Raw genomic sequence first — 12,278 nt, 5'->3', positions numbered from 1 at the left:
GAGAGACTCTCCACTGGAGAGGAGCTCGTGAAAGATCTTCTATCTCTAAGCAATGTGAATGGCACCACGAATGATATTAAGATTATCAGAACGACTAGGCAAGTAGCCTACATCAGGATAACGAAGGACATCCGTAAGCAGCTGCCTGACCGCCCTTATGTTAGTTGTAGAAGGGTAAGATTGATGGATACTGGCTTTGTTGCGGTTTGTTACCGCTGTGGTAGCCGGGACCTCAAGCACGACTTCAACTTGAAGTCGTGCTTGAGGTCTTCAAGAGTTATGACAAGGACCCCATTTGTAAGATCTGCAGTTCGTCCGACCACTTAGCCAAAGCTCGTCCCAGAGAAGGCAACAGCTATAAGGGGGAGAGGCTCTTCTGAAGAGCCACTGCAAGATCTGTGATAAGGATGGTCATGGCCCCTTTGACAGTATGAGATGTGAAAGCTTGATAAGACTGTCCAAAAAGATAGCAGAGAAGCAGCGGTCAAGCAATGTTTATGATGGTTCCTATTTATGACGAGAAGGGCTGGCTTAGCATATTGTACTATTACTGGACTATTCTCCGGCTGTGCCCCTGAGATTTTATGTATATGTGAAGGTGGCCGTCTTGATTCTCGATGGTACTCGTCTTTTCTGCTGTCGGTGGCAGGGCTTATGTACTGATCAGGGAGGATATTATTTTTAGTCGATCCTTCTCAGCTCAAGATCTAGTTGTTGAAAAGGTCGGCCTCATTTGGATTCTATGCCTCTACTGTGATGCTACAGAAGACATGGATGTTACCCTTGCCCAGTAGAAGAAAACTTGGTCTGTACAAACGACAAATGGCTGATAATCACGGATAGTAATGCTTACAATGAGTTATGGGGTAAGGGCCCTTTCGGTAGTACTCGGTAGAAGAGTCGAGGAACCAAGCTGGCTCGATGGGTTGAAGAAAATGACGTTAGGATCTACAATGATCCCTCTATGCCAACTTTCACAAGGCTAGCCCCTGGGGGTGGTATTAATGGCTATCAGACATCTTCTATTGACGTCTGTTTCTCTTCAGCTGTGAACATTGTTGATTGGTCAACTATCGGTGGTGTAAGGCCCTATGATCATTTGTTGATCGAGGCGACGGTAGTGATTGACAAGGCATTGATTAAGGTTAAGCGTGTATATAGCCTTACTAAGGATAAGATGGCTTGCTATGATGACCTGAAGCTGGAGGCTTCTGACTAGTATCATGATCTACCGGACTTTATGCTAGCCATGGACGTTGACCCCGCGATTGTTAAGGTGGCTGATAAGATCCGGGCGGACAAAGACCGCCATCGTAGTGAGCACTCACTAGAGGTCAACCTGGACTCTGCGGATTGGTGGAGCGACAGGCTGACTATGCTTCGTAAGGAGGTTAGATCTCTTCAGCGGACATCCTACAACACTGACTGCGCTACTGCTTGGAGTCGGTATAGGAAGGCCAGGAATAACTACAACAAGGAGATTAGAAGGACTCGAACTCACTGATTCTATAACCAGCTCTCTAGTGAGCGTGATTATGGTCGCATTTTGGAGAAAGGGGCGAAACCTAAGGCCACCCCCTTCTTGGATCTACACCAGGTGGCATGATGAGGTTTTCAGGCATCATACGCCTGATCAGCCGTGTAACGATCTCTTGACTGAGCTGTCCTCTGACCAGGAAACCGAGCGGGTACTTGCGATGATCGACGACTCTCTCTTCGAGGAGGTATGGAATAAGTTGGAGCGAAAGAGAGACTCCTCTTCGGGATTAGACAGTATCGTTTATCACGGGGTAACTCGTTAACCCAACATTAAAAAGTCAACCCGGAGCGACGCTTCACCAGCGTGCGTCCGGAACGCAACCGCCTTCGCCAACGCCCGAAGATACCCACGGTTTCACCGAAGCAGAGCTTCCGTAGGCCTCTGGACGAGTCAGCTCCGAGACTTTGTCAGATAATTGCGTCTTTCTCTTGTGCCTCATGTCGCCAGCTCCGCCCAGCCTTCCGGCACAGCCATCACACTGCCGCCAACGCCACGATGTCAAGCCTTTTGGCAAGCACGCATCTCTGAGAGAAGCCTCTCCCCGCGAGAGCCTCTTTCGAAGGCATTGAGCGCCGTCCCTCGGCCCATGCGTCTCGGACAGGTCTCCGACTCAAGCTCCACGGGGAGCCACAGCGTCGGTTGCACGACCTGTGTTCCGAGTCGAGCTGAGCAGCGCCAGCTCGGCAACAGTGAAACGCTGGTAGGACTCGTCTACCCCAGCACCCTTATGGCATGCGGGGAGGCGACCACTGCCAAGAGTACACTGGTGCTCGCATGGGAGGGATAGAAGCTGCCGGAGAGGACTTTGGTCCAAACGGCTTAAGCAAAGCCTTTGATCGCAAGCGCGACATGAGCTGAACTCCCTCCGGTGAAGGAGCGTCTCTCAGTTCAATATCACTCTGTTGAGTTGCGGAGGGGAATGTATCGCCCTCAGAATATTTGCTCCCCCTTCGTTTGCCAATCATGGCCGGAATCGTCCAACCCGACGAGGCTGCTCGTGTGGATGCGGAGGCAATGGTCGCTGCGGAACAAGATCAAGAGGTTGGGGATGTTGAGCATGATGAACTCGCCGGGGCCGCCGCCGAGCTCCTGGCCAGCCTCCCACTCAAAGCTGCGGACTTCCTACGCAACAATGCGAGCCTGGCTGCGCAAAAGGATGTTGCAGCGTGCCTCATCAAAAATGGGGTGACGAATGGAATACTACTCCAAGACTTGGATAAGTCCGTGTGCAAGACACTTGCCCGGGATCTCACCGATGAAGCTAACCTGGTGGTGTTGCGAGCCCCTGCTGGTGTATGCGCCCACGAAAAGCGACGGTGAACGAGCTCCCAAGAGGAAGAGAGATGAACAGTTAGAGGACTTTGACGAAGAGGTCCTACTGCTTCGATAACGCCAGTTTCAAGAAAAGTATGGCACTCGCGTGGCAGGGCGCTTCGTGGTGAAGCCAGCCACCTTGGCGAAGATGCGTGTGCGGAGAATGGTCCCCCTATCCGCCTGTGACGGTGCTTCGATAGTGACCCGTACGGGGACTACTCATACATTTCTACTCGACAAGACTACGGGTACCTTCCGACTGGGCGAGGAAGATCACAAGCCCTCTAATGACGCTACCTGCCAAGCGGCCGACTTCTTCTTGCGCCTGTCCAGGTGGGGCTTATCGGCTTGCCTGCTCGGCCAGATGACCCCCACCGAAGTCTTGTTGTACACCGCCAGAATAGCTGAGCTTGGACGCTGTACGGGTGTCTCCTGTATGCAAGCGGCTGACGCTGAAGTTCGAGCCGAACTGTCGATGGGTAGTTCTGACGATGCGTGGGGCAAGCAACTAACTGATGGCCACCAAGATATCCTGTCCAAGCACAGGCAGAACGGGCGAGCTTCAATAGCTCTCAATAAATCCTTCCACCCGAGTGGTCATAGCTCGAGAAGCTCACACTCCCATGCCTCTACAAATCGCCCGAGACAGACTGAAGTCTGCAGGCAGTACAGCCGTGGTAATTGTCGCTTTGGTCGCAACTGCAAGTATCAGCACATCAAGCAGCAGGAGCCATCAACCAGGATCAAGTCCGAGGATCGTCAAAGTACGTCGAAGAAGCACTGAGCATGGGTTCTCCATCGCTGCTGATGGTTTCCCTCCTTTGCCGCCTTATCGGGCAGTCGCGCTCGAACTTTCCTGCACTAATCTTCCTGCTGTGCTTTTTCTCTCACTTGATCCGCATAGTTAACGATTAGAGAGTAGCGTGTGGCTCTAAGCTTCTTGCGCTTGTTAGTCGGGGGCATGGAACAAATAAAGTTGTGGCAAACTAAAAAAAAACGTGCCTCTCTGTCAGACCCGCAAGCCCGCGAAGAACCACTCCAGCAGAGCCCGACACCCACGCCGAAGATCACTCCGACTAGTACACAAGTGGGTCAAGAACATGTCGACACCACAGCCTTCGAGGACCATGTCATATACTGTCGGCGAATGGCGGAACAGCTAATGGAATCCACCAAGGAAGGGCATCAAGGTGTCAAAGATGGAGGGTTCAACGATACGGTTGAAACCGAAGCATCTCTTACTGAAGAGCAACGCTACTTTGGCAAGCTGATAGGGAACATCATCTGGGAGGAGGCGCGCAGCAGTGGCTTCGTGGAAGTATTCCAACAAGTTCAGGGTATCCCAACAACAGAGCAAATATCCCAGCTAGAGACTGCTAGCGCGGAAGCAACACGGAGCTCACGGGAGAAAATATCGTCCGCTCTCAACGTGCCAATCCCAGCGAAAAGCGGAGGCAACCAAATCCATACGGCCCTGCTCGGCGCCATGATCCGCGCTTTGGGGTGTCCGGACAGGGAATTCGAGAAAACGGCATCTGACGGAGTCCCAATAGGCCTCAGCAAAGATATTCCTTTCTGTCCGCTCTATCCACGTTACGAACCACGCAGATACGACCTCTACCCCATCTTAAAGGAGCATCGCAACTATGGGTCGATTAAGCCCAGAGGAGGCCACCGAAGATGGGAGAGACTTCGTTCGACGAGCGGCCATTCCGAAAGGAGAGACTTTCGCAGATGGTGTGAGGATAATCGAAGACTATCGACGCAACAATGTCAACAAGAAGGCCAATATCCCCAACAGGCTGTTGGGGCTGTTGGCAACAGCACTCATTTGCCAAACATCAGAAGTTTACGAAGAAAGCTGGGAGCCGTCTCAGATAAGTGGCCTTCTGAAGAATTCAAAGTTCTGAAGGTTGACCTGAGAGGCGCGTATAGAGCAGTCGGAGTACACCCAGTCGAGCGGAAGCATCTAAGCTTCGTACACGCCGACAAAACTGGTAGCACCCGATTCTTTGAGAATATCACCTTACCCTTTGGACTCGCCTGTTCGGCCTATTGGTTTACCCGATATGCTACTGCAGTCCAGCGGTGTCTCTCAATCACTCTAGGCGCCTTTCTGGAAACTCTATGGACCTCGGCACGCGACGACGACTCGCACGTCCCGTGCGCGGGAATCCAGTATGTCGATGATGGTTTCTGGTATATCGTCGCAGCCCTTTACACGGTGGCGAGCACAATCATATGCCTATTTTGGAGCATCGTCGGATCTGAAGTTGGCTTCCAGAAACTACGTGCCAACAGCCGGTCTGAATCCTGCATTGGCATTCGGGTGGAAGCCGATAAAGAGCCCAAGTTCTGGATAGAGGACCGGAAGATTGCTGCTATCAAATCGCTACTACAAGGCATCGTAGCCGAGGGCTCTATATCTGAGAAGCGCCTGTCGAAGTTGACCGGTAAACTCTCGAACTTATCCCAACTACTCTCCTACATTCGACCTTACACGCAACCCTACTACGGGCTCCTCAGCGTCTTGCGTTCGAGAGCCTTACCGTTCGCGAAGTGCCCTCCAACGAGCGAAATCAGTATCATCTCCGCCTTTCTATTGAAGCTCATTGCGAAATACCTTCCTTCGCATCCAGTGGGCCCCGTTCGACGCAACATGCTTCGTAAACAGCCTATCATTTTGATAGCGGTCGACGCGTCGCTCGCGGCATTGGGAGGTTTCATTACACTGGCTGGCAGAGGCACGGCAATTCACCATCCTGCCGTCGAATGGTTCAGCTGCAGTCTGAAGACCGAGGATCTAGGTGTTTGGCGTTGCCTACTGAAAGACAAAAGTCTGCCTGAGGAGAGCAGGAATATGGTGGCTTTCGAGCTTCTAGCAGCTTGTCTTGGATTGCGACTAGCTGAGGAGTATGCGGGACTCCAGAAGCACAACGTCGTCCTGCTGACTAACAACGAAGCCACAAGAGGTATCCTATCCAAAATGTATGCGAAGACCCCAGCTCTGGCGAAGCTCTTACGATGCATGACGGAGACTCTGGCGAGTCTGTCCGACCATAACTTCTTCCCCACTCGAATTGCAAGCGAGCACAACATCGTGGCCGATAGAATATCGAGAGGCCAGCTGACGGAGGTACCAGCTGAGTGGGAGAGGGCCGAGATTGACCTCCGTGCGGAACTCCACCGAATGAGTTAACGCAACAGATGCTCGCTGATGAGAGTTGGACTTAGTCGCTAGACAACAAGCCTTTAGCAAGCCGCTGTAGTGTATTGATGAACTCTCGCGATGCCGTTTCAGTCTGTACTCATATTTCACTCGTTTTGTCGAACACAATCTTGTTGAGCTTCGATGAAGTATGCCGTCCGGGTCAATCTTGAACGTTTCCCTCGCAAGCCTCCGATGGACCAATCGGCCGTGTGAAAACGACGAGGGTTCGGTCGAGTCCGCTCGTGATTAGTCGGAAGTATGACAATATCGATAAAGGTTTTGGCTTGTAATCCAACCGCCACTTATGACAGATAGACGACAGAGAGCGAAGCGCTTTCTACATGATGCAGCCGCATCGGGCCTCGACATCCGCACCGAAATCGACGGGATGATTCAGGGAGCTTTATCGGCATCCTCGAGGAGAACGTACGGTTCTGCCGAGAAGTTATTTCGAGACATTATATGGGGAGAGAGTGAAGATGTCCCGAGCGATATATATCCGATCACAGGCGAGATGCTCATTATATTCGCATACGTCATGATGAGGGTTGATTACAGCAGCTCTACAATAAAGACCTACGTGGCCGGACTAAAGACGAGGAATTTGGAATATGGCTGTAAACTCTCGCTCTTGGAAGAAGAGCACCTGAAGAGGGCCCTCAAGACGGTAGCCAAGAGAAACCGTGAGGGCCGACCAGTGAACAAAATGGAACCCATAACTGTAGCAGAAGCTCGAGCGGCAATGGCTTGCTTCCTGCCGCGGGTGCGGGAGGTTAAAATTTGCATGCTCATATCGCTATTCCCGGTGATGAGAGCGAGCGAATGTTTAAGTCTCGATACCAGCGACATAACATTCAAAACTATCGACCACATGGACACCGTCCTCATCACCATCAAGGAGAGCAAATGCGATCAAGTTGGCCGAGGAATCGTGATCAAAGTCGGCTGCGTCCGGGAATCAACCACTCGGCCATGTGGTGACACTCTATGCCCCGTCCATCAGCTATACCAGTATATGTACCTTGGATACAGATCTGCCACCTTATCCACGAGACCTCGGTCACCCCTATTCAACGATTCAGTTAACAAACTCCGCCTCACATATGCGGTCTACTCCAAGAGGGTAAGAACCTTAATCTGCTCAGCAACGGCCAGAGTGGACTGGACCGACGTCAACACACATTCCCTAAGACGCTCTGGTGCCTGGTGGATGTGGATGGCCCGCATCCCCCGCGTAAATCGTCTACAATTCGACCGCTGGGCTTTGGACACGACGCTCGAGAAGTTCTACCTGACCGGCGTCACCCACACACAATCACATAAGTACGCTAAGGCCATGGTCAACGGCAAATACGAGGGAATATGATCCAGTCCGATAGGCCAGGCTTAAGACGGATGGTGACCGCCTGAACGAATCCGGGTTCCGCTGAATCATGGAACGGCTCTGTGTTGCAAGTATCGGGTCTGGGACGGGAAGGAATCGGGTTTGTCTGCAACTTCGTCCCCTTGCTGTTTTAGCAAGGCTTAGAGTATAGTGGGGCCTGCCAGCAGTGCCCCCTTCTCGTCTCAAGTCGTGCGACGATAATCGGACAAACCTTAACTTCCTTTGAGATGAAATCTTCGCATCGCTGTGAAGAATTTTCATCCCCAGACCCAAGCGCCGCGATCGAGTGACCTTTTTAATCTGATATTCGAGGGTGTGGACAAGGCCTGAGATTGGGCTTAGAAAAGATATTTCGTCATATGGTGTGGCTTGGCTACTTTCCAGAACATGGTAAAAACTTGGCTTTGATTTCTATCTGAGAACGTAAGGGCGACTTGAGCCAAGGGGACAAGCTATGGTCCTATTGGCATGTCCTCCTGTCTTACAAAATACCTGGAAATGCTGATGGTTGCCCTCATCAGCCGATTTGAGAAGCCCAAATTGGCTGATGTTGAAGGGAAGAATACTACCCCTCCCTCCTCACTCTGACGTATCTCGTCGCCTGTCCCTTTCCTATGGGTATGTTGAAAGGAAGAATACGAGCGTGGCTGTCCAAAGGGCATCTGAGGTTATGAAGCAGATGACTAATGAGGGTAAAGCTGTTATTGCCTCGAGGTTTGATATGCGTGGGGTTTTCAATAATGCTCGTCATGATGTGATATGTACTACAGTAGGAGATATGTGCGGAACTCCGGTCCTCTACAACCTGGTCTCGAGTTATTTACACCGGTGAAGATGCTTTTACAAAGGTAAGATGAGGCTCCCTATGTCCTTTTGTGGACCCCGACAAGGAGGGTAGTATCACCCTGTGTATTACCGAGGTGTTGCTAACGGACCCTGGAAGAGTTTTATCAAGCACGTTTTTTCACGCGAACAAAAGGAATGAAAAATGGAAAAAAACTTGGTGACGGATGATTATACTCTTCTTTGGGAGCGGACATAATTACCTCAAGTGGTTTAGGTCCTAAACTTTAGGAAACTTATTCTTAGTCATGCTTCTGAATTGATGAGTGATCTATCAAAACTGCCGGGCGGGCGAGGTTGATGAATCTTCGAGTACGTGGTTGAGTACACTCCGGCCCTCAAATGATGCTACTTGTTTGCATAGAGGGAATATAAGAGTAAACAAATGATATACACTTGAATGAATGAGTAACTGAAGCCAGTATAATAAGACGGACTCTAGGGCTACTTCAGTGAATCATAGTTGAGTTACACACTTACAGTTTATGTTGGCACAGTAAAAACTCCTATCATCCTGAGCATAATAATCGTGAATCTCTTAACTCACTTCCGTCCAGATAGAATATCCATCGCACTGGACCGATAGTCCTGTGCTTGCCATAGAGGACAGCATAGACCGTTGGAGTACCATCTTACCATTAGAATCAGTTGCCGTGAAATAACGAGGGCATGATGAGATGGTGGACGTCACCCGTTGTTGCGGAGAAGTTGTGTTGACCTTAGACGTCTGCTCTTCGTTTCTATAGTACTCTGCCAGTTGTCCCTCTGTCAGCGATGCAGGCTTGATGAGAGTGTTGTGGACAGTTCCCAGTGGGTCGCCATGCAAGCTTTCAATGCGTACCAGATGCCTTGAGGATGTCGGGGACTGAGATGGCATCTCAGAGATGCTGAGATGCGGGCAGGTCCGACCCATCTTGCCATGAGCTTCGTACCAGAGACCTTCTCCAGCCATATTATAGTGCCAGGTGCAAGCGAACAACTTCGACGACGTTTACTGCGCTCAGCGATCTTAATAGAATGGCCTCGTACAAGTCGCTTGAGGTACTCTCGATAGGACGCGACCAGCTTCCCAAACTCTTCCTTCTTCTGAGTCAATGTGTCGCCGTAGTCAGGGGGGTCACAATGGCCTGCTACAAACCTCGCAGCACTTTCTGGTGGTTGTTGCCCCGATACACTTGGTGGCGGTCTTACCCTGTACATGAAGGTTAAGCCGTTAGGACACGTATCACCGACTTCGTCAGATTGGGTTGAGTTGAGTGAGTGGCATATCATAGGGAGTAGTTGATACCAAGGTACCGCACAACCTCCGCACCGGAAAGACCGTATAGCCTCGAATAGTATCTGATGACACCTCTCGAGGAAGGCTCTTCTCTGAGGAGCATTGGGTGGGTCGATCAACTGCTTCAATCCCATCGACTGACAGAATGACGTGAAGCCACGACCGATGAAGCTCTTGTCGCCATCTGACTGACAATATAAGGGCCATCCAAAATGCCAGCAATGTGCAGAAAACAGCCGTATGGACTCCGCTGAACTCTTGTTGCGACTCTGATAGAACATGGAGAACCGCCGAAATGGATCATATACATGTAGGCAGTACTTGATGTTCTCGTCGGGGACAAAGCTATGGCTCGTAGGCCCCAGCTTAGGCTCCGTCGGCAGATTTACTCGGATACCAGTCTCATTTACGGGACCAATCCAGTCGATAGACAAGACAGTATTGGCGTCAAGGTAGACCCTGCTGTTCAATAGGACCTCCTCATCCACCAATGACCCATGGCCCTTGGCTTGCTGGCAGGCTGGACACGATTTGCAGAAGGCTCGAACGTCCCGTCGAATCCCCTTCCAATAATAGAACTCGGCCATCTTCACATACTGGAACTTAGAGTTCCGGTGACATGAGTAACCGTGGAAGCTGATGAGGACCTTCTGGCGGGCCCCAGGAGGGACAAGTAATGATCCCTCATTGTTGGGCTCGGCGTCACGTCCGATTTGTAGCCTCACTACCGCTTGGTTTTCCTCCGTGTTGATGCAATACAAAGCCTTGATCTTGCATAGGTCGGCGGCGTTGAAGTTCTCAATGTCGATCTCCTTGGGCGCCTTCTCGAGGTCATTTTTGAGGTAGCGGATGAACCGGCAGAACGGGTCCTCTTGCTGCTTGGCCACAATCCAACTATAGACACTCTCCGCCAAATCTAGAGTGCTCGCCTCCTCGCCAGATTCAGTGATGGTGAAGACGTCCTGGGTGGGATCGGCTCCTTCCGAGAAGGTCGAACCCCCCTCAGTCAACGAAATAAGCCATCTTTGCGCAGCTTCAGAGTCGAGCTCTTGCGGATCGTAACTTCGCGTGTACGGGTCAGCCAGGTTATTGGCCGACCGATGCATCACTCAAACTTCGGGAAGTCCAACTAATATCCCTTGCAATTGCTCTACGTTAGGCGCAGAATTTGTTCACATATTTTTCCTGGAGCGAAGTGGATAATTGCACTCGCAGTGCATCTCACGTGATGCATCTGATGCTAATGAATCTGGCGACATAACCAAAGGTAGATACAGGTATCAGATGAGACTACAGTTTCGGCCGACAAGGTTGGCAGGAATGCCAACAGTAATTCTCAAAAGAATCCGTGTAGGACTCTAAATACAATCAGTCGTTCAGCGCATGGACACGTGAGCGACGTTTAGCGGTGCTAAGTTAGCACTTCCGTGCCAGGCTGGCACTGCCCGCCGAGCTGCACAGTCGGGAAACAAATGCAGCTAAGAGTAACCTAATGAATTCGACCTAAATATAACGCACAATCAACATAATACCGCTAACAGACTGGCCACGGGAGCAGGTTGATCCTCCTACCACAGTGAGTATGTGAGTGCGTGACACGGCTCACGTGCTCACGTATACGGGCACCTGAGCACGGACTGTTAAGAATGTACTCTTTCGCAGGCATTGAGTTTGAATAGATGCTCGACTAAATAAAATCAGGCCTCTTCAGGCATTCTCTGCTATTATATTTAGTGTGGTGTTATCCCAATCGGAAATCCCTCTTTCAGGAAGACGTTACCCCAATGGCTCCACGCCATGAAGATCACGCAAGATCTTCTTCCTGCGTGCATTCATAATAGCTATCGATCAGGGGATTGGAGATCCTCGATTCAGCTTTTCCATTTCGGCTTTTGTGGGTTCGAAGCATTCGAAGGTATCAGACATGTAGCTCGGTCGAACCGTAATGTAATATGATGCTACTAATAACACTGTCGTTACTCCTCACAACGTCTTCCCGATACCGGTTTGGGTTGTTTGGCAGTTTCACTGACGCTTCAGACTCTACTCCCTTTTAATAATGATGAAACACCTACTGACCTGGTTGATGGCCAGCTATGTTCTGGTAGCTGTAGCTCAGCCTGCTGGCAGATATGTTCACGAAGCACTGGGCTATACATTGACCTACGTAGTCGTCGATTCGAAGGTCGGGATCGAGTTGGATGTCCCGGGCGAGGCTCCCTTCGTGGAGCCGCCGGTCTATCCCCTAAAGGGCGGTGATGATGATGTTTTCACCGTCGAGGGAGCTTATGGCTGGTACCAACAAATTAGCCTGCGCCTCCCGGAAGCGGAAATTGTACAAGGATCTGATCTGATCAAACTGTGGTTCCCATTCGGTTTTCGCATAATAATTGCTCGATTCGAAGACCAACCTATCCGCTTCGACTACAGACCATCCACTTAAGGTTCATTCGCACTATCTCGACTACACATTATTTGTCAGATGTCTCATGGTCCTGATGTAGCTACGCATGTCAAATTGTCCTCTATTTTCGCGGAACATTCCGCCTTGTTCTGTATGATCAGCCATGTATCCCAGCTCTAAGATCAGAGACGGATTTTCAGATGTTCACAATCTCCGATGCATTCTCGTTCGTACTTGACGCTATTATTCTCCCTTCGACTCGGCTGAAGACTCCGACTCCTTCTACCTATCTCATTTACTTGC

At 50.7% G+C, this 12,278-nt stretch overlaps 5 protein-coding genes across 5 annotated transcripts; 4 read left to right on the top strand and 1 right to left on the bottom strand.

The window, feature by feature from the left end:
- Window positions 1-964: 964 nt before the first annotated feature.
- Window positions 965-1,219, top strand: Pmar_PMAR001632 (hypothetical protein; the record flags this gene model as incomplete). Its single annotated transcript, XM_002788168.1, has 2 exons — window positions 965-998; window positions 1,047-1,219. 2 exons carry the CDS (start codon window positions 965-967, stop codon window positions 1,217-1,219), a joined length of 207 nt encoding a protein of 68 aa, XP_002788214.1.
- Window positions 1,220-2,503: 1,284 nt separating this feature from the next.
- Window positions 2,504-2,860, top strand: Pmar_PMAR001631 (hypothetical protein; the record flags this gene model as incomplete). Its single annotated transcript, XM_002788167.1, has 1 exon — window positions 2,504-2,860. One exon carries the CDS (start codon window positions 2,504-2,506, stop codon window positions 2,858-2,860), a length of 357 nt encoding a protein of 118 aa, XP_002788213.1.
- Window positions 2,861-3,017: 157 nt separating this feature from the next.
- Window positions 3,018-3,638, top strand: Pmar_PMAR001630 (hypothetical protein; the record flags this gene model as incomplete). Its single annotated transcript, XM_002788166.1, has 1 exon — window positions 3,018-3,638. One exon carries the CDS (start codon window positions 3,018-3,020, stop codon window positions 3,636-3,638), a length of 621 nt encoding a protein of 206 aa, XP_002788212.1.
- Window positions 3,639-5,513: 1,875 nt separating this feature from the next.
- Window positions 5,514-6,053, top strand: Pmar_PMAR001629 (hypothetical protein; the record flags this gene model as incomplete). Its single annotated transcript, XM_002788165.1, has 1 exon — window positions 5,514-6,053. One exon carries the CDS (start codon window positions 5,514-5,516, stop codon window positions 6,051-6,053), a length of 540 nt encoding a protein of 179 aa, XP_002788211.1.
- A 3,507-nt stretch (window positions 6,054-9,560) lies between these two features.
- On the bottom strand, window positions 9,561-10,677 carry Pmar_PMAR001628 (hypothetical protein; the record flags this gene model as incomplete). The annotated part of the gene is made up of 2 exons (XM_002788164.1): window positions 9,561-9,633; window positions 9,893-10,677. 2 exons carry the CDS (start codon window positions 10,675-10,677, stop codon window positions 9,561-9,563), a joined length of 858 nt encoding a protein of 285 aa, XP_002788210.1.
- Window positions 10,678-12,278: the final 1,601 nt, after the last annotated feature.

This window comes from Perkinsus marinus (assembly GCF_000006405.1).
Source record: "Perkinsus marinus ATCC 50983 genomic scaffold scf_1104296928672, whole genome shotgun sequence".
NCBI classification, from domain to species: domain Eukaryota; phylum Perkinsozoa; order Perkinsida; family Perkinsidae; genus Perkinsus; species Perkinsus marinus.
The sequence above is the reverse complement of the archived record's forward strand: the minus strand, read 5'-3'. Positions and strand labels throughout refer to the sequence as shown.